General features: G+C 41.6%; 1 protein-coding gene across 1 annotated transcript in view; it reads right to left on the bottom strand.

Moving 5' to 3' along the window:
* Positions 1–833: 833 nt before the first annotated feature.
* Positions 834–27,297, bottom strand: part of LOC134537318 (trissin receptor-like) — a 157,282-nt gene continuing 130,818 nt past the window's right edge. Inside the window, exons 3-4 of the mRNA XM_063377620.1 lie at positions 17,403–17,562; positions 834–1,652 (exon numbers count right to left, since the gene is read on the bottom strand). Coding sequence (XP_063233690.1) covers positions 834–1,652; positions 17,403–17,562 — 979 coding nt within the window. The remainder of the gene's footprint in view (positions 1,653–17,402; positions 17,563–27,297) is intronic.

The raw sequence follows: 27,297 nt of genomic DNA, 5'->3' as shown, positions 1-27,297 counted from the left end.
AGTCTTAAAACAAGAACGCACCATGTTACCTGCCCATACGGCAAGTATGGTTCGGATAGTTATGGCAGCTAAGACAGTTGCACTTGGCCAGTCCTCTTCCCGATGCAGGAGTGGAGAGCTGCGCCGTATAGAGGCTGTCATACTAGTTATAGGCCACGCCCTCAAAACCTCATCCAGGCTGCGTAATCAGTACTCGTTCTCGCTGGGGCTGGCAGCTTGCACGAGTCGACGGGTCAAATGAGCTGTCAAGCCGCAAGTGGCGCTGGCCCCGCCTTGGTGGGACAGATGCGAACAGGTAGGCGGGGGGATAGCCCGAGTCATCTTCTAGTTTGCGTGTCCTGTACGTTGTTTCCACGGAGCTGTCACTCGGCGGAGGAGCCGATGAGCTCGCGCAGCCGGCGGGGCAGCTCTCGAGCCACAAGTGGGCGGAGTAGCCCCGCACTTGTCAGCTAGCCCCGCCCTGGTCAGCCAGCTGAAAAGTGGTAAGCAGCTTGAAGTCCCAGTGACGAGGGTTATGCCACGCCCTCGAGGTCCCATTCTAGCTTGCGCGTCCTGCATGTTGTTTCCACGGAGCTCATCACTCGGCGAGGAGCCGATGAGCTCGCGCAGCCGTCGGGGCAGCTCTCGAGCCACAAGTGGGCGGAGTAGAAGCCTGTCAGCAGGCCCAGTAACGAGGGTTATGCCACGCCCCCAGGTCCCAGTCTGGGTCACGTGTCCTGTGCGCGGCGCGGTCAGCAGTAGGTGTCGACGAGCGCGCCGTTGCAGCGGGCGGGTCAGCTGCCGGGCGGCGGGCGCGCGGAGAGGCAGCGCGCCGAGGCGGCCCCCTGCGCCGGTCAGCTGGCGCCGGCGCGCTCGGACCGGCTGCGCACCAGCTCGCCCGCCTCGGCGCGGCGCCTCGGCAGCCGCAGCGACGAGCGCAGCACGGCGCTGTTGACCGTGGAGCGCGTGGACGAGCGCCGCGACGCCTTGGCGCCGGCCGGTTCGCGCAGCGCGCAGCACAGCAGCTCGCGCATGCCCTTGCGGAAGTTGCGCGACATGAAGGCGTACAGCAGGGGGTTGACGCCCGAGTTGAAGTAGGTGACGAGGAAGGTGAGCGGCGTGAAGAGCTTGCTGAAGGTGGACGAGCCGTGGTAGGAGGGCGACCAGTACTGCCACATCTTGCGCGCGTGGAAGGGCAGGTTGCAGAGCGCGAAGGTCAGCACGACGACGATGAGCATGCGCACGACGCCGCGGCGCGCGCGCAGCACGTTGTGCGAGGAGGAGGCGGCGCGGCAGGAGGAGTCCCCGCGCACGGTGACGCAGGGCCGGCGGTCTGCGCCCCCGCGCACAGACACCTGGCTGTCGCGGTCCAGCCTGAAGCGCACCGAGGCGGGCCGCTGCGCGCACGCGCCGCACGGCCGCCGCAGCACGCGGCTGGAGCGCCACAGCCCCGCGGCGATCAGCGAGTACAGCACCGTCATCACGCACAGCGGCGCCAGGTACAGCACCGCGAAGTTGATCACGTCGAACAGCTTGGAGTTGTACTTGTTGCGCTGCGGCGCGCAGATCGTCTCCGTCACGTTGTTGTCCAGGTGGTTCACGAAGGTCCGCACCCAGAAGAAGCGCGGCGCGCTGTAGGCGGCGCTCATCAGCCACACCACCACGATCACCAGCTGGAACCACACCGCCACCATCACCAGCTGGAACCACACCACCACCATCACCAGCTGCAACCACACCGCCACCATCACCACCACCCACCGCCCAATTCAATCCACCAAACGAATAACTGGCATAATGCTGGCATTATATGGCATAACTTACAGCCCGATTTATACCAACCTGAATTTTTCATCATTAAATGGATTTCAAAACACAGAACTCTCATACATACTTTTATTTTACTGTTCTAGCCTTAAACAAAATGCCCTTGTACCGCGGTGTTATGTATCATATTTGAGCTCCTGAGTTAGGTACTGGCTGAAAACACAGTAGGCAATAGCAGCACTGCCTACAGTGTCGTCTGTGAACTGTCATATAACTGCAAACAATTAGTGAAATTAAACTTATAATTCGCGTGGCAGCAGCGAAATTTTTTTTAGTAGATATTCTTATAAGTTTAAAAAAACATAGCAATAAAAAATAAATATAAATTAGTTAATATTTATTGTAAATTAATTAATCGAAGAACTCGTTTCAATTCTGTACAAACTTAAAAAAAATAATTGTAAAGCAATGTTTTACGGTCCCATAGCTGCACATTAACTCACTGCTAAGCATACATTGGTGATGCATGTTCTTGTAGTTCTTAAAGCTTCCTGAATTGTGTGGCAAACAATAATAGTAATAACTCCAGGTAGAGGGAGTCATTTGAGGCAACGGGATATCCAGCTACACATATAGTGGTTTTTGATTCACTTGTTGGCTGCTTGGATCAAACCACTAGGTCCTCGCAAATAAGCTAGCTGCCAGACGCAAAATATACCTCTAGGTAGATGGAACCATCATATGAGTGTAATTGGGTTCCATTCATAATATTAAACGTTTCACTTTGATTGCACGAAATCACTCTTGGTAAGCTTTGAATTGATTACTTTGTTTAGGTTTTGACCAACTATTTCTTTGAATATCCCTGATTGATGCTTTTATGTATGTGTATTCACATATAATGTAATCAATTGTGCCGCTAATTAGTAAATTCGACACGATATATTTTAAATTTTTATTATGATTTTAAATTTTTTTGTGTGGAAATTTTATTTGCTCTACTAAAGTGTGATTTTAATTTGTTAGTCCGGTGTACTCCTCTGAGTTAAACTTTGTCTCAGTGCTCTGGAGCCCCTTTCCCATCGGCGTATCGGAAATTCTGCTGGCCTAATCACTGACTGGCAGACCGCTTACCATTTCCCCCGCCTTCAGTCACGCCTCAAGCCTGTAATTTCATTTCCCTTCGTGACTCTAACTGCATAGGCAAGGCTGTAGCTTGCAGGCGACCAGTTCGCAGAGACGAGCTGAGATCCGCCTTTTTCATCACGTCGTAGTGTTATATTCGCCCCTCGGTAGCCACGACGGGGCGTAGTTTCCCACCAACGTTGCATTTCACCCCCCCCCCCCCCTTCTCTGTTCCAAGTAAGACCAATGACCGGTCGTAACCCCCTGGACACCGGTGACCGTTTCTCTAGGTCTGCCGCGCAAAAACGAGTGCGCCAAAACTGATCACAAGCGCTTCCTAGCGGCCAATTCGCGAACTTCTCCGCTTGCCTGCCCGCTAGGGCGCCAGGGAGCAGCACCTGCTTTGCCTTGAGTTATATGGACGCCGTGGGCGAGTCGATTCTTTTTTATTTCAGACAGCCCCCAACAGGTAGCGCTAAGGTCGACACAATGCTACCAACTTCGAGACTTCAATCAGAGTTTTTTTTATGGCCCTCACTCGGGGAACTTCGGGACCTTTCGGTCCGGACTCCCAGTCCTCCCCTCCACTTTTGATTCAAGTTTTACTTTTAATTACGAGACGCGTTTCTCCGCGGGACACTTCGCGCCGCGACTGCAGACGGATCGTTTGATTATCGGCGAGTCGACGAGACTTTGCAAAACTTCCATCCGGCCGCAACCGACTATGTAGTCGCCTAATTGAGGGATGCTATCCCTAAAATCTTTTCAAGTAGTTTAGTCCGTCTGCAATGTAATAGTTATTTTTTTTAGCTTTTAATTTTCTCTTTGAAATTTATTATTATGAAGAAATCATCCGCGTCCTGCCGCGCAATTCGCGAGCTCCCGAGCCTGGCTGACTCCACGACTGCAGCGTGCTGGGCAACTCCCCTGTTTTGGTGAGTGATGATTCGCGAACCCTCCTTTTTCCCTTTAAATTTTTTTCCGGGCATTTTCTGCCCCATAGACTGCCTGTATACCAGTTCTAATCAGTTTTGATTTGGACTGTTGCAGACAGGGTTCGATGACCGGGAGAGATTGATACTCTCATCTCGTGCCCCCCCCCCCCCCCTTCCCTGTTCCGTGGGAAGAAACATTAGAAGAAACTTTCTACCACCCGCCGTGATCGTTTGAAGACCCCGGGTGGTAATGTAATTTCAACATTTCCCCTTTACCTAGCGACGTACTATCTCAGCCGGATGACCAACTCACCAGCGACCAGTGTTTTTCTCAAGAAATTGTAAAACTAATAGAACTAATTATCAATGTAATAATCGAGTCCATCCAACTTTGGGTGTGAAAGTCATAATGCAAATGTTTATATGTCAAACTACGAATGTAAATTGCTCTTAGTAAGCACAGGCCGGCCTATTTTCGTTTTCCTTTTGTTAATCTTTGAAAATTGTTAAAACCTTTTGTGTGTATGTTAAAATAATGGAAACATGATAATGAATCAGGGCAAATAAAACAGGGAAACTATAGATCAAGTTAATCGTGTAGTTTTTATTTTATTGATTATAACGATCCCCCAACTTCCCCTTTGCTTGTTACAGGAAGTTCCTAAATTGTGTTTGTTCCCACCTCGTGTCGCCTCTGGTATATCATTTCATTTAACGTATTTTTTTTCCAGCTTGTTTCCAAGGCTCTTATAATTAATTCCAAATAATTATATTTTGAGGCACGAGGGGTGTTACAACTTGGTAGCAGAGCATGGTTACCTTGGTCTATAGGCATACCTGAAAAATATAAGCATACCTAAACTAAAATTAAAAGTACAAAAAATTTTTTAAATTAATTTTTGATAATAATAATTTTGTAAATAATATTGTAAACTGATCGCTGGTACACCCCCTAGTTATAATGAGTTAAATTTTTAAAATTTATATTGAGTTTTAAATTCCCGTGCGGACTTAGGCTAGCGCATAGCGCGCGAGACGTCCGGCAGCCAGCCAGCTGTCCCCCTCCACCGCGCTCCCGAACGTGCTGTTGACAAGGTCGTAGACACCCCTCCCCGGTCTCTACGTGCCGCTTATCTCTCACGGCGCGCGTTGTCGCGTCGAGTTCAGTTCACCGCCCTGTACGACCTTCGTAGGGGTGTCCAACTGTAATCTCACCTGGAACCTTACTGTCCCAGTAGCGCGAGACGAATGCCCGCGACGTATATTTTTTTTGTTTTTGTCCAATTAATCCTGGACCATAGCAAATTTTTACGTGAGCAACTGTTCCGCTCGCATCCTTTTCCCGACAGCCACATGGGAGCTGTCATGTTTGTTTCCCCCCCCCCCCCTTCCTTCTTCGAGCGGCCTCTGCCGCCCGCTTATCTTCAAGGGGTGACCACAGCTGACGTCTTTGTCGTGACGCCGGGCTCTGTTTATCCCCGCCCGCCGTAGTTACTTTATGACTGAGAGTCAAATAAGTTTATAGTTTTCCACTGTTGTCCCGCAGTAGTCAGCTAAATGTGTTTAAATTTAATTATTAAGTTTACATATGAACAAATAACTATAAGTTAAGAGTACTTTTTTTTAGGCTACTAACGCCATTACTAATAAACACGCACATAATATTTAAATATAGATTTTAATTTACATATCAAGGTCTCCCCCCCATCATAATAATGATTTCAAACTATACTGAAAGACTTTTGCCTTATAAGAATTTCACGTCTTACATTATTAAAGTAATAATGCTTGAAAACATAATATAGTTTTAAAATAATAATAATATAATCAAGCATATTAAAATACGTATTTCCCGAAATTAAGTACCTACGAGGTGACTAGCCTCCTTGTAATGTTTATAGTAATCACCGAGAGTGGTGAAATCCTTTCAACCTCCAACGAGAGGTCCACTAAATTAATTTGGGTACGTTTAAGCATCCCGTCTCTAGGCTAGCACACTCTAGGTAATTTAAGATACTTAAATTTTTAATTTTTCCATATGTAAGTTCAGTCTTGAACAAGCTGCTTGACGTAAATTGTTTTATTTTTTTTAACTTAGTAATACTTCTCTGACAGTTCTTTTTTTTAATCTTCATGAATTTTGTTCGACGATTTTATCTATTTAATTTTTGATTAAGTCCAATTTTTTTTAATAATCATAATTCGTAAATTAAGCAAGAATAATGTTTGTAGTGTTTTTGTATTGATTTTGCGTTAATACTTTTACATGTTTATTCCTTTATTTTCCTTGTACGTACATGTGATGTACAGCGACGTACATAGATTCTGAGCACAGAAGCTGTTACATCTAGCCATTTTTTTTGTTTCCTTTGCATTCTACCCCCAAAGCTGTATTTCTTTTACACCGCTATCGATGATATGGTTTATTTAAGTAAGAGCTACGTGACTTCCAGACGGCAAACTGGTTTCTTTTATGTGTTTTTCTAAAATAGGAGCTAGGTCAAGCTAGCCAACGAGCAGCGCAAAAGAAGGGTCCTACGAGCCAACGAGCCGAGACTCGGTCCTCTAGGAGAAAAATCCTATGACCATAGAGTGTTACTGGGTTAGATCCCCAGCACTCACCTTTGGACGGCCTATGTTCAAACCCCCTCTCAGGCAGTGTGAAACCTATCAGCAGTCATGGAAGATCTAACCGCTTCATGATAATTTATAACCCTTTTCATTGATAATTGTTGGTTTATTGCATTTTACCTTTCTTTAAATAATTTAAATTTGAGTGCGAAGAGTCGTTAATTTATTGTTTTGTTTGCAGAAAACTTTTAAATAATAAATATTAGTTAGTTATATTGAACATCAGAGTTGTATGTGCTAAAATTTCTAAATTTATCGAATATTTAATTTTTTTTAAAATTCATTCATTCATACGGATTGTTGATCTTTTAGGGTTCCAACCCCAATAATTTAAAAACCCGCCAAGGGAATCTTACCCTTAGGCCCTGTGTCACTCTGGGACTGAGGATCTGTTTTACCTTCGGGGAAGCAGCAAATTTGACCGTCTTCTCCATGGCCTGATTGTGCAGGGCTAAGTCCCAATGCCTTCGGCCTTTTATGGAAAGACAATTGTACAGGGGTTCTATTCCCAAATATATTTTGTAAGTTACGGGTTACCATACCCATATACAGGGGTTCCAATCCCCATATATCACTGAGTGCTCAAGGACGCATTTCCCTTGTTTTGGCCTCAGTGCTTTTCGGCCCGCCTCACAGTGCCCATCTTTAGAGTTTTGTCACGTGACACCATTCCCAACATCTGAGATCAACTTTCCTCATTACATTATTCCTCGTTAAGTGTTAATTAATTAATTATAATATACCTTCGATTTGATCAAGATATTTTTTTTATATGTAAGTAGTTTACTACAGTAGATCCTGGTACAGGGTAAGTTTCTGGAACCCAGGTTTTTGGTGGCTCAAGTGGGCCACCCTGACTCCGTCTTTCAGGGGGGAAGTATGTGCCGCTAATTAGTAAATTCGACACGATATATTTTAAATTTTTATTATGATTTTAAATTTTTTTGTGTGGAAATTTTATTTGCTCTACTATAGTGTGATTTTAATTTGTTAGTCCGGTGTACTCCTCTGAGTTAAACTTTGTCTCAGTGCTCTGGAGCCCCTTTCCCATCGGCGTATCGGAAATTCTGCTGGCCTAATCACTGACTGGCAGACCGCTTACCATTTCCCCCGCCTTCAGTCACGCCTCAAGCCTGTAATTTCATTTCCCTTCGTGACTCTAACTGCATAGGCAAGGCTGCAGCTTGCAGGCGACGAGTTCGCAGAGACGAGCTGAGATCCGCCTTTTTCATCACGTCGTAGTGTTATATTCGCCCCTCGGTAGCCACGACGGGGCGTAGTTTCCCACCAACGTTGCATTTCACCCCCCCCCCCCCCCCTTCTCTGTTCCAAGTAAGACCAATGACCGGTCGTAACCCCCTGGACACCGGTGACCGTTTCTCTAGGTCTGCCGCGCAAAAACGAGTGCGCCAAAACTGATCACAAGCGCTTCCTAGCGGCCAATTCGCGAACTTCTCCGCTTGCCTGCCCGCTAGGGCGCCAGGGAGCAGCACCTGCTTTGCCTTGAGTTATATGGACGCCGTGGGCGAGTCGATTCTTTTTTATTTCAGACAGCCCCCAACAGGTAGCGCTAAGGTCGACACAATGCTACCAACTTCGAGACTTCAATCAGAGTTTTTTTTATGGCCCTCACTCGGGGAACTTCGGGACCTTTCGGTCCGGACTCCCAGTCCTCCCCTCCACTTTTGATTCAAGTTTTACTTTTAATTACGAGACGCGTTTCTACGCGGGACACTTCGCGCCGCGACTGCAGACGGATCGTTTGATTATCGGCGAGTCGACGAGACTTTGCAAAACTTCCATCCGGCCGCAACCGACTATGTAGTCGCCTAATTGAGGGATGCTATCCCTAAAATCTTTTCAAGTAGTTTAGTCCGTCTGCAATGTAATAGTTATTTTTTTTAGCTTTTAATTTTCTCTTTGAAATTTATTATTATGAAGAAATCATCCGCGTCCTGCCGCGCAATTCGCGAGCTCCCGAGCCTGGCTGACTCCACGACTGCAGCGTGCTGGGCAACTCCCCTGTTTTGGTGAGTGATGATTCGCGAACCCTCCTTTTTCCCTTTAAATTTTTTTCCGGGCATTTTCTGCCCCATAGACTGCCTGTATACCAGTTCTAATCAGTTTTGATTTGGACTGTTGCAGACAGGGTTCGATGACCGGGAGAGATTGATACTCTCATCTCGTGCCCCCCCCCCCCTTCCCTGTTCCGTGGGAAGAAACATTAGAAGAAACTTTCTACCACCCGCCGTGATCGTTTGAAGACCCCGGGTGGTAATGTAATTTCAACATTTCCCCTTTACCTAGCGACGTACTATCTCAGCCGGATGACCAACTCACCAGCGACCAGTGTTTTTCTCAAGAAATTGTAAAACTAATAGAACTAATTATCAATGTAATAATCGAGTCCATCCAACTTTGGGTGTGAAAGTCATAATGCAAATGTTTATATGTCAAACTACGAATGTAAATTGCTCTTAGTAAGCACAGGCCGGCCTATTTTCGTTTTCCTTTTGTTAATCTTTGAAAATTGTTAAAACCTTTTGTGTGTATGTTAAAATAATGGAAACATGATAATGAATCAGGGCAAATAAAACAGGGAAACTATAGATCAAGTTAATCGTGTAGTTTTTATTTTATTGATTATAACGATCCCCCAACTTCCCCTTTGCTTGTTACAGGAAGTTCCTAAATTGTGTTTGTTCCCACCTCGTGTCGCCTCTGGTATATCATTTCATTTAACGTATTTTTTTTCCAGCTTGTTTCCAAGGCTCTTTTAATTAATTCCAAATAATTCTATTTTGAGGCACGAGGGGTGTTACACAATGTCGACGAGACTTTGTGGCCTATTAATAGGTTATTTTATCTTCTACTAGCTGATGTACCCGTACTTCGCTATGGATTTCAAATGGCATAACACTCTCGCACTACTCATTATATGCACGCCTTTCCTCACCTGAAACGAAAAAAAAAAGGAAAAACTAAATGGAATTTCGAAAATCAACTTATACAAAGAATTTTTAGGGGTACGAAAAAAAGGGAAGATTTATAAATCAAAGACATGACCTTGAAATCAAAAGTTAAAAAAACCCTTCAAATCAGCATTTATTTAATTGATAATGTCAATATGATGGCAATACTTATGATTACATAATGACTGAATTATTATCTGAGAGTGAATGAGGCATGAGGCAATATCCATCACCAAGAGATGAATAAAAAATCAAAAACTGCAAAAACATTGTCAGGACACGAAGAAAGCATTATCAATGCAAAATACATTGACAGAAGATGAAGAAAAGATCAATCAAAATACAATGCTTGGTGATGAAGAAAGAATAAACAATGCAAATTACATTTCTAGGAAAATAAGAAAGCATAAAAAATGCAAAAATCATTGTCGGGAGACGAAGAAAGCATCAATAATGCAATAGATGTTTCCAGGAAACGAAGAAAGCATTAAACAAATGTAAAAGCCATTGTCAGAAGACGAAGAAAGCATCAACGATGCAAAATATGTTGCCAGGAGGTGGATAAAGCATCAACAGTGTCAGAGTCGTTACCATGAAGGTAAAAGGGAACGGTGAATGAAAATTTCTAAAAAATACCCTTAAGGTACCAAATTTCACGTCTTTAGGCCTCACCGACTCTGCGAGACACGAACTGCAGACAGTAACTCTCTTTTTTATTTATATAGATTACGTTTTACATCTCGGTGAAGCCATCAGAGACGAAACAGCATGAATAATTTTTGATTGGGAATGTAGTCAGACATAATCTCTATAAGTGGTAGGGAACCATATCAACATTGGTTTATAGTTAATTCAGGAAAATTATGGAAACGTGCTCACAAACTGTTTGACGGGCAAAGTAATCTCCCGACACTTTTTGAATGCTCTAGCAAACGGAAAAACATCTGCCCCATCCTACGCACTCTACCCCACCACCAAGCTACTGATCGTCTCAACAAACTGCAGTGATTACTATAGACAAATAAAATATTTACTGATAATGGTCCTTTGTGCACACGGTCATAACTTAAATAATGTTTGCAATTGATATAACATTCAAATTTGGCGGATGTAAACCATTGCCCATTCCTTGTTTTTTCGCAAATAGAAGCCCAACAATGGGAAAAAAAATATTTAGGAAGTTGATGTGTGCAATCTTTGGCATTTTATAATTGTATATGTCGAAATTAATATGACCCCTCAACTTAATTTAACAACCGGATAGCGAAGAAAAAATTCTGTTGTATTGAATTTTAATGTTAATTCATTTCTGATGTGTTATTGAATATATGTTTGGAAACACTCTCAAACTAATCTTTTTATTTTTCCGATTCCACCTCGTGATTTCTTTTAAGCTATAAAACCAAATTATTGAATTAGTATTTCAATCAATTGCTTGTTTTGCTTAAAACATGCTATCCCGATTTATTTAAAATCAGAAAACCACTCCATTGACTAATATATCCACGAAGAGAACATATACATTTATTGTTAATATATTAAAACGCGAAGTTCAATGTAGACACAGGACAGAGAATAAAAAACTTGTCAGACCTGAACTGTGAAATGCTGGTTGACACGGTATTTACTTACCTCATGAACGCACCCACTACATTCGTCTGCGACATACATTTCTGACAGGTAGATTGGCAAATAGGTCATTAAATGTCAGGGACCACAATTTATTCCTTACCGCGCAGCCTAGACAGTATATATCATCGTTAAAGTCTACAAAGAGAAAAAATAACTAAGTTTTGTTCTGCAATATGTTTAAAATAAAATAATTACTATACTTCATTACCAGCAACAGAACTATCTGTATACAGAACTATTCAAACCATAGATTAAAACATTTCCATGTGTTACATGTTATACACATAGTATTTATATGTGTTTCTTATAACCCATCATTATTGTTGTACCAATACTACAAGTCTATACCATAGACTAAAGTATAGATGAAGACCGCATGCGCAAGATATGCAGTAGAAAACTTAAATCGAACGGCTAATTTTTCCAATAGGTCAGTCAAAATAGTAAGTCATGCATGGAGTTAGGAATTATCAGGGGACGGTATGTTGGAACGTTATAAATTCATTTTTAACCTTACCACTACCGTATTGTTTTTCTCAAAACTTTTTTTGACGTGACAACGTCTAATAAATCGATGAACGCCGGCTGCACGCACGAAAAAGTGTCCCACTACGGATGTCCCACTACGGATGTGTCCTATTTGCTCATTGTACGCATGCGTGGCATCTCTCTACATGCTCATTGTAGGGCCTACGCATGCGTGGCATCTCTCTTCCACTCGATTGGAACGACCATCGATTTGACTTTTCAATCATATTTTCGTCGTTTGAATTATTAATATTATGTAATTTAACGATTGTCCACCGATTTTCAGCACAATCAGTACGGTTATTTAAAAGTAATGTTGAATATTCAAAAACGTTTTGAACCAACAATGGTGTTTTACAGTTACACATAATAATTTAAATTACAACCGGGATCTTTTGCACAATGTTTTAAAAAATATTGTAACACGATATAAATAACTTTGGTGTATTTTGGATGCGTATTTGTTATAAAATCAAGTTATAAAAACGAAATAATATTATTCCCCTACCGTGAACAAAATTTTTATAAATGTATATATATCATCTGAAACAATGAGTTACTGAATATGGCCTCGTGAGTGAGCGATCAGCGGCGCTATCTTCTAATTGTAAAGTTGTCGGTTCGAATCCTGGCAGGTGCGTTTTTTTTGTACTTGTAAAAATAAATACGGTGCACGTAACATTTCAAAAGTAATAAATATATTTGAATAATGAATGCCAATAAAAGTAAATTTATTAATTAAATTGTACATTTTATTTCACTCCTTTGTATCCATACAAAATAGTGATAATTCAATAAAAATGATTCAATTTTATTCATAAAAGTATGCAGAGGTAGATTTTATCATACAAAAGATAGAATAATTTTTAAAGAAATTCTTCCTCAAAGAATATAATATTTTTAATGCCTTAATGGTTTGGTTGCAAAAACCTATTACGGCTCAGTCTCAGGCCGAATATATTTCCTTTTCTTCTGGATCAATCATTTCATCAATGATTTGTTATGACGTTGTCACGTTAAACTATCGTCCGTAAACCGACTTTACAGACGACCAATTTAAAAAAAAAAAAAAAAAAAATTGGTGCTTGTTAACATTTTATGAATTAGAATCTTCATTGTTAAAACAGTAACTTTTTAAAAAAAAGTCACTTAAAACTGTTTCCACAATGCATAAACTTGACTTCATTCAATGTTATGGGCGTCTAACACATACGACGCAGATCATGAGCTGAAAAAATAAAACCAGCTTAAACAGTTAGCATGTAATCATGCAGACGTGGCTACGACAGATGTCGGATTGTTGAGGTTATAAAATCTCACGTCACTTTGTATGTCCGGGCTAGAAGACAACAAGGGTTTCATATCTAATTACTAGTGCAGATAAATATTTTCTGTGTCAAATAACTAGGTTATATTCAAAATATTTTTAGAAAAAACGTTAGAGTTTCGATGAACCCTAAACAAGCAAACTCAAATGACTTTGTTAACGTTAGCTGAATTTAAAAAAAAAAAAAATTATGTTGACAAATCACGAATCAACAGTCGTTCTGTGTTATGTCGTTCTGCACGGGTTGAAGCATTTAAACTGTGGTTCCTAAAACCATTTGTTTTTGGCGCTGCCATGCATGCATTACTGCGCGGACACTTGGGGCAAAGTGTAGAGTTCACACAGTGGGTACAGTTCTAAAGGACTACATTTTCCGCAAGTGGCTGTGTTCAACCACGGCAATTATAATTCATTCTTATTAACCATCATAAGCATTGTGGAGGACGTTTTTGCAATGTTTTGGGTGTTGTAATGTGGTCTTTACTTCACAGCATGGTGTCTCTTAATCAATTCCTAACTAAGGGCGCGGTTACACGGGACCCTGAACTACTTCAGGTGAACATGTTTAAGTAAACACGTTTACAAACGCGAAAGTGTACGGTTACACTGTAGTTGCTGAAAAGTGTGTTTAGCTCTAATACCGATTGTCTACTATCAACGAATTACTGTGTTGTTGATCTCTATTTTGTAATTGTATCCAGAAAACGCGGGATTTTCTCACTTGTTTATACAGCATTATCAGCAGAAATGGAATGTGTTTACATATTGCTGAATATTTTTTTACATATCGGGAATTCAAACAACATGCACAGTAAAATATTTTAACTTATTTTTTATTATTTTTTGAGCGAGAGTACATATCTCAGTTTTAAGAAAATTAAGTTCAGGATCAATTAAAAAATATATATATATAATTATCTGTTGATTTTTTTTGTTGCATTCGGTAAAATATTACTCGAACTTGTGCCAGAAACACTTTCCATCTTGAATTTCTGCAAAAGACTATTTATATTCTAAACAGCCAATCAGAGGCTAATGTAGAAGATATGTCGATCTGAACTACTTTGCCAACCTGTTTAAGTTAAATGGGAAATGGCCTCGAACGAAACATGTTCAGACTGTGTGTAACCGCACTCAACAGCTGAACAAGTTCACCTGAAGTAGTTCAGACTCCCGTGTAACCGCGCCCTAAATCTTTATTTTGACTGTTCTATTGGAAAAATAAGGCGTTCGACGCAAATGTTCTACTGCATTTCTTGCGCACTCGGCCTTCATACTCAAGTTTATTGATACTCAGTCTAGTATTGGGACAACAGATCCATAGCCAAATACTATAGCATGATTTTTCCTCAATCACATGGAAAGGTTATATAAGCCATGGTTTGAATTGTAATGAACACATACAGTTTAGTTATGTTGCTGGTACCTACTGAAGTTTAGTAATTACTTCACTGCAAACATTTTTACAGAAGTAGCTTAGCTTCTGGGTTGTAACCGCGTCCTAGGAGGATAATTCAACGACGTTTCGGTCAACATTCCAGTCACCATCATCAGGGAGCAGTTACCTACTAAGGTAACTACTGAGTTCTGAATAAATATGTGGCGGAAAAAAATATTTGGTTTAATTATTGATAACTTCCAGTTTTCAGGTTTCCACGCAGTTTTTTCATTTTATAATTTGGCTGTGCTACGATTTTATTATTTTCTTGATACCGTTTACTTTTGGGAAATTTTTTTTTTGATAGCGCTTAAAACAATTTTTCGTGTGAGCTTTGCAACTGCAGCCAGAGAGCGACTGCTGATTAAAAGACTACTGGGTTACCTACTGAGGTAACTGTTCCCTGATGATGGCGACTGATATTGTCGACCGAAACGTCGGTGAATTATTCGCCTCTGGGACGCGGCTGCAAAGCCAGAAGGCCAAGCTGCTTCAGACAATGGCCGTGAAAGCCTGCGAGCAGACCAAGACCTTGTGGAGACTGACTGCGTGGAGGCTACGCAGCAAGTGACTTGGACGACGTCAGAGCCAGCCAGTCACTAGGGGAGACCTAAGATGCACATAAAGTTCTGCCATTCCCGATTACACCCGAACAATTCACCTTCGGCCAACTTCGGGATTTGTTTTATTTTTGCGCAGGAAATAATAAATTCAAATATTAAAAGTGGTCGGTTAGGTAAGCTACATTAAAACACTTTAAAACACTATGGACGGTTAGTTAGGTTAGTATAGCTACATTAAAATAAAAATATAAATATAAATATATATATAAATAAACCCGAGGTTGGCCGAATGTGAATTGTTCGGGTGTAATCGGGAATGGCAGAACGTTATGTTCATCTTAAGCTTCCCAGTCACTAGCCCAACTAGCTCCGGGCACCAGCACCAGCCCAACCAGCTCCGGTCACCAGCACTAGCCCAACCAGCTCCGGTCACCTGCACCAGCCCAACTAGCTCCGGACACCAGCACTAGCCCAACCAGCTCCGGTCACCTGCACTAGCCCAACCAGCTCCGGGCACCAGTCACCAGCCAAACCAGCTCCGGACACCAGTCACCAGCCCAACCAGCTCCGGGCACCAGTCACCAGCCGAACCAGCTCCGGACACCAGTCACCAGCCCAACCAGCTCCGGGCACCAGTCACCAGCCCAACCAGCTCCGGGCACCAGTCACCAGCCGAACCAGCTCCGGACACCAGTCACCAGCCCAACCAGCTCCGGGCACCAGCACTAGCCCAACCAGCTCCGGTCACCTGCACCAGCCCAACTAGCTCCGGGCACCAGTCACCAGCCGAACCAGCTCCGGACACCAGTCACCAGCCCAACCAGCTCCGGGCACCAGTCACCAGCCGAACCAGCTCCGGACACCAGTCACCAGCCCAACCAGCTCCGGGCACCAGCACCAGCCCAACCAGCTCCGGTCACCAGCACTAGCCCAACCAGCTCCGGTCACCTGCACCAGCCCAACTAGCTCCGGACACCAGCACTAGCCCAACCAGCTCCGGTCACCTGCACTAGCCCAACCAGCTCCGGGCACCAGTCACCAGCCAAACCAGCTCCGGACACCAGTCACCAGCCCAACCAGCTCCGGGCACCAGTCACCAGCCGAACCAGCTCCGGGCACCAGTCACCAGCCGAACCAGCTCCGGACACCAGTCACCAGCCCAACCAGCTCCGGGCACCAGCACTAGCCCAACCAGCTCCGGTCACCTGCACCAGCCCAACCAGCTCCGGTCACCTGCACTAGCCCAACCAGCTCCGGGCACAAGTCACCAGCCAAACCAGCTCCGGACACCAGTCACCAGCCCAACCAGCTCCGGGCACCAGTCACCAGCCGAACCAGCTCCGGGCACCAGTCACCAGCCGAACCAGCTCCGGACACCAGTCACCAGCCCAACCAGCTCCGGGCACCAGCACTAGCCCAACCAGCTCCGGTCACCTGCACCAGCCCAACTAGCTCCGGACACCAGCACTAGCCCAACCAGCTCCGGTCACCTGCACCAGCCCAACTAGCTCCGGGCACCAGTCACCAGCCGAACCAGCTCCGGACACCAGTCACCAGCCCAACCAGCTCCGGGCACCAGTCACCAGCCGAACCAGCTCCGGACACCAGTCACCAGCCCAACCAGCTCCGGGCACCAGTCACCAGCCGAACCAGCTCCGGACACCAGTCACCAGCCCAACCAGCTCCGGGCACCAGTCACCAGCCGAACCAGCTCCGGACACCAGTCACCAGCCCAACCAGCTCCGGGCACCAGCACTAGCCCAACCAGCTCCGGTCACCTGCACCAGCCCAACTAGCTCCGGGCACCAGTCACCAGCCGAACCAGCTCCGGACACCAGTCACCAGCCCAACCAGCTCCGGGCACCAGCACCAGCCCAACCAGCTCCGGTCACCAGCACTAGCCCAACCAGCTCCGGTCACCTGCACCATCCCAACTAGCTCCGGACACCAGCACTAGCCGAACCAGCTCCGGTCACCTGCACTAGCCCAACCAGCTCCGGGCACCAGTCACCAGCCAAACCAGCTCCGGACACCAGTCACCAGCCCAACCAGCTCCGGGCACCAGTCACCAGCCGAACCAGCTCCGGGCACCAGTCACCAGCCGAACCAGCTCCGGTCACCTGCACCAGCCCAACTAGCTCCGGACACCAGCACTAGCCCAACTAGCTCCGGACACCAGCACTAGCCCAACCAGCTCCGGTCACCTGCACCAGCCCAACTAGCTCCGGGCACCAGTCACCAGCCGAACCAGCTCCGGACACCAGTCACCAGCCCAACCAGCTCCGGGCACCAGTCACCAGCCGAACCAGTTCCGGACACCAGTCACCAGCCCAACCAGCTCCGGGCACCAGTCACCAGCCGAACCAGCTCCGGACACCAGTCACCAGCCCAACCAGCTCCGGGCACCAGCACTAGCCGAACCAGCTCCGGACACCAGTCACCAGCCCAACCAGCTCCGGGCACCAGTCACCAGCCCAACCAGCTCCGGGCACCAGGCATACGCACCACGAGCCGGGTGGGCGTGAGGATCTGCTTGCAGGTGATGGGGTGTATGATGGCGAAGTAGCGCTCCGTGCAGATCACCACGAGGATGAAGATGGACGCCGTGTAGCTGAGGCTGTGCACGAACTGGTACAGCTTGCACATGGTGTCGCCGAGCACCCAGCTGCCGCGCGGGGACAGAACACAACACAGATCACATCCCAGAGCAACCACTACTTCACATCTCCCAAACATATATCTACACAAATAAACCGAGTTTGAACCCAGGACCAAGTGTGGTTTTTATATTAAAATGTAATGCAGTTAATTTTTTAAAAAAATTAATTCTTTTTTTTAAATTTTTTTTTGAAATATAGAGGATATAATTCAAAATTGTATTTAAGAATTAATTTAAGTAATTTTTTTATAAATTAATTTTTTTTAAATTTATAATGGCGGATTGTGTGTACCAAATATATTTATTTTCCATAAAAACTGAACAAGTGTGTTAAATTTCAGCTGTCTAGTTTAAAACGGAAGTGGTTTGAATTTATCTTGCAAAGATTTGAACTAATGAAACAAAGAAACAAACAAACACTTGAAGTAAAATTAAAGCTTTCATCATAATATTCATCACAATGTACAAAAAAAATTTTTTTTTACATAAATAACCTAGAAACAAACATTGTAGAAACTTTGTTACTTTGAACCATATACGTAACTTAAGAACACAAAGTCAAACCGTCATAACTTAGAAAAATCACTACTTACAACTATCATAACTTAAATACACACAACCTAATAACCATTATAACTTAGAACCATATTACTTCTAAATACAAATACAAACAATTTTGACATAAATAACCTATAAACAAATATTGTAGAAACTTTGTTACTTTGAACCATATACGTAACTTAAGAACACAAAGTCAAACCGTCATAACTTAGAAAAATCACTACTTACAACTATCATAACTTAAATACACACAACCTAATAACCATTATAACTTAGAACCATATTACTTCTAAATATAAAAGGACATAACTTGGAACTATCACAAGCTAGAACCACATATTTTAAAAAAAGGCATAACTTTTAAAAATTATTTTTTTAGATGTTAATAGGTTAGGTATGTGTTTATAAGCTATTACAACACCCTACAATGGTTTAGTGGGAGGCCTGGGTCACCGGGCCACAAGGAAATGACCAGAGAGTTGTGAACCCAACCAACGCCAAATGTGTTACAATTTTTGACGTGACAACGTCTAATAAATCGATGAACGCCGGTTGCACGCACGAAAAAGTGTCCCGTTACGCACATTGTTCCGTTACGCTGTGTCCCGTTACGCTCATTGTCCCGTTACGCTGTATCCCGTTACGCTCATTGTCCCGTTACGCTGTATCCCGTTACGCTCATTGTACGCTTGCTCCGCATCTATCTTTTTCCACTCGTATGAAACAACCATCAATTTGACTTTTTCGAGGCACATTAAACTTGAAACACTCCCATTCGTTTCCTACTTTTCCTATCATCGTCCTATCCTTAACAGAATAACGCAGATTGGAAGAAGTTAAATAGCAAACATGTATAAACGTTATAGTTAAAATAATCTCTTCGTTAAAGTAGTAAACATATTTGAATTAATGAGTGCAAATAAAAGTAAATTTATCAATTAAATTGTAGATTTCATTTCACACCTAATTTGTATCCATACAAAATAGTGATAATTCAATATTAATAAAATTTTATTCATAAAAGTATGCAATCATTTCATCAATTTTTTGTTATGACGTTGTCACGTTAAACTATCGACCGTAAACCGACTTTACAGACAACCAATTTTTTTATATAAAAAATAAAAAGATGAGATTATCTTTGTTTGCTTATAATTTTTTTAAATATATGTTTTAAATATCTAAATGTTGTTATATTTAATTGTTGGTATAGTTAAGTTTTTAAATTAAAAGTTATTTATCCTAGTTTATTTAATTATTACTTGTTGTTTTTATTTGTATTTTATCGCTGGGGAGTTGCGCGGGAGTGCGAATTCAGTTTCCTCGTGTAGAGAGTTTACGTGGCAGTTGGCAATAGGAAGTATCAGGTGGCTGCCCTGTAATAAAGACATTGGCAGGTGTGTGTTGCGAAGTGACGAGACATTCAGAGTCCTCTGCTAGCCGAGGCGAGACCTCGTTGTAGCGCCTCGCGCGCGGGGAGTCAAATGGGCCCGCGACTGTTGGAGTGTACAGCCCATGCCCGGGCGCGGTGCAGAACTTTTCACGAGACTTTGAATTTCACACGATGAGCCTTGAGCACGTTTGTTCGGCTTTCGGGGACAGGCCAGACTTATTTATTTAAAAAAAAGGCACGAAGAAATTTAAATGCCTTGTTTGAGATTAGCTACGAGTGTTTCTGCGGCAGCGACGAGAGAAATGGTGAGTATAACTGATCTGATAATACATGGTGTTGGGCTGGATAAACTAGAAATTTTTGACGTGAAAATGTCTAATAAATCGATGAACGCCGGCTGCACGCCCGAAAAAGGATGATTCATTGTCCCGTTACGCACATTGTCCTGTTACGCAGTGTCCCGTAACGCTCATTGTACGCTTGCGCCGTATCTATCTCTCTTTTACTCAATTGGAACAACCATCGATTTGACTTTTTCGAGGCACATAAACTTGGAACACTGCCATTCGTTTCCTACTTTTCCTATCATCGTCCTATCCATAACAGAATAACACAGATTGGAAGAAGTTAAATAGCAAACATGTATAAAAGTTATAGTTAAAATAATCTGTTCTTTAAAGTAATAAACATAGGTATTTGAATTAATGAGTGCAAATAAAAGTAAATTTATCAATTAAATTGTAGAGTTCATTTCACTCCTTTGTATCTATACAAAATAGTGATAATTCAATAAAAATGATTCAATCTTATTCATAAAAAGTATGCAATCATGTCATCAATGTTTTGTTATGACGTTATCCCGTTAAACTATCGTCCGTAAACCGACTTTACAGACAACCAATTATTTTTATTTATTTTTTCTACGGAGTTGGTGTTCGTTATAAAGATAATGCCACTTTTGCCAACCATTTGCCAGCAAAACAAATCGTATCTCTGCAAAGGCTAATGATAAAAGCTTGTTTAATTGCTTGAAAGTAACTCATTAGGAAGTATCCTTAAAATGTGATTATTAAGTTAATGACACCCGTCACTCTCAACAAACCAACTTAAGCCCTTCGGACCTATGTAACTCTGCATTCTACGTAAAGTGGCACACAGCGCATAGTTCACGTCTCCTGATAGTTGTACAAGAGATAAGACACAGAAATAAAATTGAGCTAGTCTTTCAGTATACTCGCCAGTGATGTGTAAGCATCCAACCTATATAACGAGCGAGTTCGATGCTGGTCATGTTGAAAAAAAAATTGTAATACGAAACTCAGACACGAAATTTAACGTAGAAAACTAAAAATTATGCCATGCGTGATAAAAACACTGCGAAATAAAATATTTGCTTTTAAAATACCAACATTTGTGGACGCGAATCACACACATACTTTCTGCGCCCGCCGCCAGAATTCTCTGCCTGAATAGTAAACGTTGCTTGCCACCATCACGCGCAGATAGCAGCACGAAACAGACGGCAAATTCAAACTTTTAGAAACTGCTCCGATGAAAGTGAAAGAGACCAAAAAAAAATTCTAAACCCCGGCTTTGGACTTGATTTTCGACAAGGAATTTTATTAAAACATTTTTTAAACAGCTAATACCTTAAAGTTCTCGTTCAACTGATATTGCATTGCTAAAATATTAACCTGAAAGATATAAAAACTCAAATTTTAACACTAAGTATATAAGTGTACATTTGTTTTTGCTTAAACGTCTAAAATCAGACTGTAAATACTTCCTACAAACAAACCTTAACCTTATTGAGCTAAATGACCATATTTAGTTGTTTGAACATTATTATATATAACATAATATAAGCTATATATGCATGCTTTACAAGCACGCGATCTACCGCTTTTCTACCGAACCTGTTGGGACTTAGTAAGGAAAAAATGTATATTAATTATTGTAATGCTAGTTTTCTTGCGTATTTAAAATTTGTTATTACTAATTACTATGACTATTTAGTATACCAAATATAACCCAGGGTAGCTTCACTATCATAAAGTTTCTTTTGGCACACCAATACGTATAGTATGACCCCTAATGTTTACGAAAGTGACTATATACGGGCGTATGTTGCTACACGATGTCCGACATCTTGACGACTTTGGCACCGTGGTTGCACATTTCCGTTCATTCGATTTTTCGTTCTAGTCAAGAAATTGCTCCTACCAAATGCCACATTAAGAGAGCTAAGATGTTTACACATAAAAACCTTTTGTACATTTACAAAAGATTCCTTTGAAAGCCAGTAACCAAAAAATAGTTTGTAACACTAAAAAAAAAATTATATATTTGTACAACAAATTGATATGATTTTTTCAAATATGAAATATGATTTTGGAAAATAAATACTGAATATGTACTTTTGCGTTTACAAAAATTGGCACATAATTGTTAATTTTGATAAATTATTTATACAAGAATATTTTTTTTAAGCCATGGAAATTATAATTGACTATTCAACAATTGAACTGTATTTTTTATTAATCTTATTAATGTGCGCAGTTAAAATTGGATAGTTACTCAGGGAACGGTTTACAAATAACTTTAATTAATGTAGGTACGAGGAAAAAAACAAAGCATAAATTCCCGGGAAAGAATATGAGCCCAGTATTACAGCGAACATTCTTTTTTTTTTGTAGCGCTACAGTTTCTTTCATGTAAATGTACACATTTACAAATATCTGTAAATTTACATGATTATTTCATTCCAATTTACAATAAAATAAAACAAGTGTTTGCAGTGTAGCGGGGCATGCCATGTTCCTGGGATGGCATATGCGTGGGTGTGGTGCGACGGATAAATGCAGCTGTTACCTGAGTGCCCGGTGCAATCAAATATTAGCACCACGCACCTTTGTCGGCGGCCGGCGGTGCAACGCGACCGCTGTTGCCTCACGGCCACTTTGCCGGTTCATGCCCTTGAGAAGAGTTGCGAGTGAACTAGTGCATGAGTGCACTACGCCGGCACATCAACCTCTCAGTTCATCAACTCCGTTGGGCAGAGGGACATCAGTGTGAATGTGCCAAGCAAAGATGTTGCCAACACATCAGCAACATTGTTAAGAATTTCCACCTTCAATTTACAACGAATGCTGGTTACATATTTTCCAGGGATCTTCGGGCACTTGAGTTCACTTACTTTGAACATTATTTCAATTTGAATATTCCAGGTAAATTAACATAACATTCGAGAACTGTTTAAGTCTACAGCGAGAACTCTTCTTGACGTGACGTCTAATAAATCGATGAACGCCGGCTGCACGCACGAAAAAGTGTCCCGTTACGCAAATTGCCCCGTTACGCTGTGTCCCGTTACGCTCATTGTACGCTTGCGCCGCATCTATCTCTCTTCCACTGGATTGGCCTATGAATCTACTATTATATTAAATAGGTTAATGCGGGCTTTTCAAAAGTAGCTTTTAAATTTAGTACTTATAACTTTTTTTTATTAATTAATTTTTTGGGTTATTTTTGCATTTTTCAATGTTTCCAAAATAAAGAGAAATAAAGAAAAAGAAACATAAAAGAGAATTTAAATAATATTTAAAAATTTTAATATCAAGTTGAACCGCCTAACCGACGTGCAAGGGAATATACCTACTATTTTATGGAGCCAATTGAACGTTCCAATTAAACAATCACTTTCATTTAAAAAGTTGTAGTTAAAATAATTTGTTCGTTAAGGTAATTAACATATTTTAATTAATCAGTGCAAATAAAAGTAAATTTATCAATTAAATTTTAGATTTCATTTCACTCCTTTGTATCCATACAAAATAGAGATAATTCAATAAAAATGATTTAATTTTATTCATAAAAGTATGCAATTATTTCATCAATGTTTTGTTATGACGTTGTCACGTTAAACTATCGCCCGTAAACTGACTTTACAGACAACACAATTTTTTTTGTCTATACATACGTGTGTTTACTTTTTTTTTTAGGACGAAACATACAACTCGAAAGTCGAAATACGACAAAGTTTATACGAAGTTTCAGTTTTTTGAAGTTACGATGATCTACTCGTTTATAACTACGGTCACCCACTGTAATTTTTAGCAGTGCAGGAATAAGCTTTAAAAGCTTTTTTTTTTTTAAAAAAGAATGGCTACATAAGTTGGAGGAGGGGGTTGGTGGTGGTTTTCAGTTTGAATTCAATAAATAACATGGCAATATTTCAGTCACTGACTCCCTAACTTATAACTTCCATGCAAACTCATAATAATCAAATGTCGGCTTTCAAAGATAAATAAAGACCATCTAAGTAAAGCTTTGCACGTTAATAAAATTGAGCAATACTTTATTATGTCTGTGCAAGTCACCTAATGATATGAATATAACATCACATGTCCCGAGGCGCACGAATTCGTTTGTAAAGTTAAAGGATCTTGAATATTCATCGAAGATAAAATTATTATGCCAAAGGAAAAAAAAATTCTCTTAAAAGTTTTCTGTTAGTAGGCCTATTTGTTCACAAGAAACATTCCAATAAGATTTTTTTTACGAATTACGTAAAAATTTCTTACACCTTGATTAAATTAACAGACAAAATTTGGTATTAACTTTACAGAAACTTTACTTTTTAGTTCAATTGCGGAAAAAAAACTTTTTAATTTTTTTGCAGACTGTTTCGCGATTTCGACGATCACAACAAAAGTTTCACTTTTCCTGGATGATCATCGAAATGAGCGACGGGGAATTTCGCAAGTCCGTACACAACCGGAACAATTTATCATCAGGTACGCAGGAAGCTCGTTAGTCACTTGTTTCTTTGGGCAGCGTGGCGCAGAGAAGCGTCTGCAAACTGAGTGGTCAAGTGAGAGTAGTAAACGAAGCTAATGGGAGCGCATCGCAAATGAACGCCGCTGTGGATTTCCAAGCAGATCCTACAAAATGAAACAATATTAAAATAAAATTTTCTATTAACAAAACTGTTTTTAATAAAAATATGAAATGTCTTCAGCAGTATTATATATAATGTTTATTTTTATTTGTAAAAGCAATTTATATAGGCTATATATTAAAATCTGTGGTAAATTGTAAACCAATGCCTGTGTCATCACCTTAAAACTTATCCACTTGTAAAAATAAGACGAATACATAAAATAAATAAAAATTTTACCAGTAGGTGGACTGTACCCAGAAGCAAAAATGTATAGTTAGTAGATCTGGTCATAAAGGCCTAAATAAATTTATTTAATTAATTTATTTATTTAAATTTGTTACATGCCCACCGACAGTCTATGAAAGTCTCTCTTAAGAAAACGAGAACCAAAACACACACATATATATATACTAGTTTTAAGTTTTGTAAGGTATCATGTTTTACTGGTTATACGACGTAGTTTCAAAGCTGCGGAAGAGGTGGTACTGCTGTTTTTGGGGAATGAAAGAAGGTGTACTGGGTTGGAAGCTTGAAACGCGGTGATGAATCACGTTTTTTTTAAAGAGCTCCCCACGTTTTTTTGGGAGTTATGAATGGCTAACACCCATGCCAAGGCAAGGATTAGGAGGGTGAAAATACAGGAGACGAGTTGATATGCAGGTTTGTGAGCGGGCTTTTGGGCGGGTGCGGGGAAGTCGAACGAAGTGGTAAGGGATGGTTTGAATGGAGGCTAAATCCCTTATTCGAGGAAGGAGGGGATATATTATCTGGTGGGGGAACGGGGAGAGGAGGGAAGTGGGGAGTGTCTAGGAGGGGGAGAGAGAGAGAGAGTTCAGGGTGGGTGTGGAGTGTTAAAGGGGGAAGGGACGGTTATCCGAGGAGGGGAGAGGGTAAGTAGGAAGAGTCAAGGAGGGGGAAAGAGGGATAGCCGACGGTGGGAGGGAGTGTCGGAGAAGTGGAGTTTCGTAGTGTTTGGAAGGAGAGGCTGCTGCCGCTGCTGGAACATCTACAAGGCGCGCCGTCGCCTTCCCGCGCAGCTGTGCACGAACCAGCCATTCTCGTCACATCTCCCCGACGAGCCGCTGCGTAATTGCGAGGGCTCCGTTCCAGCGGAAGGGAAGAGGGTTTTTGTTCCTTAGTTAGCGGGCTCGGCACCCGCCGCCTCTCGCCGCGAATCACCCCATTCCCACGTGTGAGCGCGAAAACACGCGCAACGCCCGCGGCTGGAGACGCGTTTTCGCGTAACCGGTGCGCGGGTGGGAAACACCGGTGCTCCCGGCAAGCGAAGCATGTTTGAGCTCAACAAGGATACACGTGAAGGCACGACCCTTGCTGGGAGAGAGTGCAGACCCTTTTAAGAAAAACAAACATCCAAATCAGGTTTGTGGTTATTGAAGGAAAACACTGCTTGGTAAAATGCCACCACAACAGATGCTTTCACTTGTATTCAAATGTTCTTTGAAAAACAAAAGATGAAAATAAATTGAAGTAAATTATTTAAAACCCAATTTTCAAGAAAGGTTTACCTAGGCCTGTATTTGTTTTTTTAATATTTTAATAACTCTTAACAAAACTGCAATCTCTGTTGGAAAAAAATAAATTGGGCACTATAAAAAAATAAAAATCCTGTACATAGTTACGCTCATCACCGACTGACGCTCTAACGCCAAAGAGACATGTATAACTTTGAGACAAGCGTATCACGAAGCACAAATATTAATATACTCCATAGAGATGTGTACAGAATAGAAAGTGGAAGTGCAACAATAGAGTAAAATTTGAAATTCTCAGAAAGTTTAGCATATGAAAAACGTGGAAATATTTTAGTCTTTTATGTATATAGCCTTTTTTTTGTATGTACAAATATTTCCTTTTATGTAATCACGCCCTCCTAAATTTTATAGTATATTCTTCTTTTGTGGTCACTTGATTTCTGGTTGCTAAAATAATCGGTAAATAGCACAGATTCACGTAATACATAATTTTAGGTGAAATATTTTTTTTATAATTTAATATGTATATATCAGTAGTAATTTTCATTCGAACAATATTAAAATATTTTGGATTTCTAATAAAATGTCGTGTACATTAAATTAAATTGTTGTTTATATTTATCCTTTTAGAACAGCCGCCTTAACAGAAACTCGTCTCATACCTTATCCAATAATTAAACGCAAAAAAGTTTATTCATATCTTAGCCTCTTTTAGAATGATAAAAATTAAGAATTCATGAGTGTTTAGATTTGAGATTTTCTAATTTATCCTAGAATAAAAATAATAACCCTGTTTCTAACCATCGCTCAAAGTTCGTGGCATTGAGTTCTGGGAAGACATTGAGGTGGGCAAACACCCTGAAGATGTTTACTGCAATGTTTGCCGAAATCCCGGTGGATACTAGAACTGAGACGAGGCTACAACCATTGAGGTCAAAGTCCTTGGGAATCCCTTCACAAACATTCATCACGATGTCACAAAGGCACAGATACACAAAAATATAAGTAGGGTACTCCGATGAACCTGAACTGAAAATGCACGCGGTAATGTAGTACGTGGTAACAAATAATCTGAACGTAGTCATTAGTCCATCCGTCATTCTTTCGTCCGTCAACGCCACTCATATCGCCAACTTTACAACATGACTTTATCCGTCCGTCAGAATATTTCCCCAAATAGGTGCTGCCAACAATCCATGTTTATTATCTCGGTGATTTATAGAGATGATGTTTGCTGTGTATGTCGTGTTTATGTACGTTATTTTATTAGTATTTCCTCTGAAAAATTCATAGTCGTGATTAAATTGTTTGTACTTGAGTTTCAAAAACCGCAATGAAATTATATAATACAT

Source organism: Bacillus rossius, chromosome 12 (assembly GCF_032445375.1).
Source record: "Bacillus rossius redtenbacheri isolate Brsri chromosome 12, Brsri_v3, whole genome shotgun sequence".
Taxonomy (NCBI): Eukaryota; Metazoa; Arthropoda; class Insecta; order Phasmatodea; family Bacillidae; genus Bacillus; species Bacillus rossius.
This window is presented reverse-complemented; position numbering and strand designations above follow the sequence as displayed.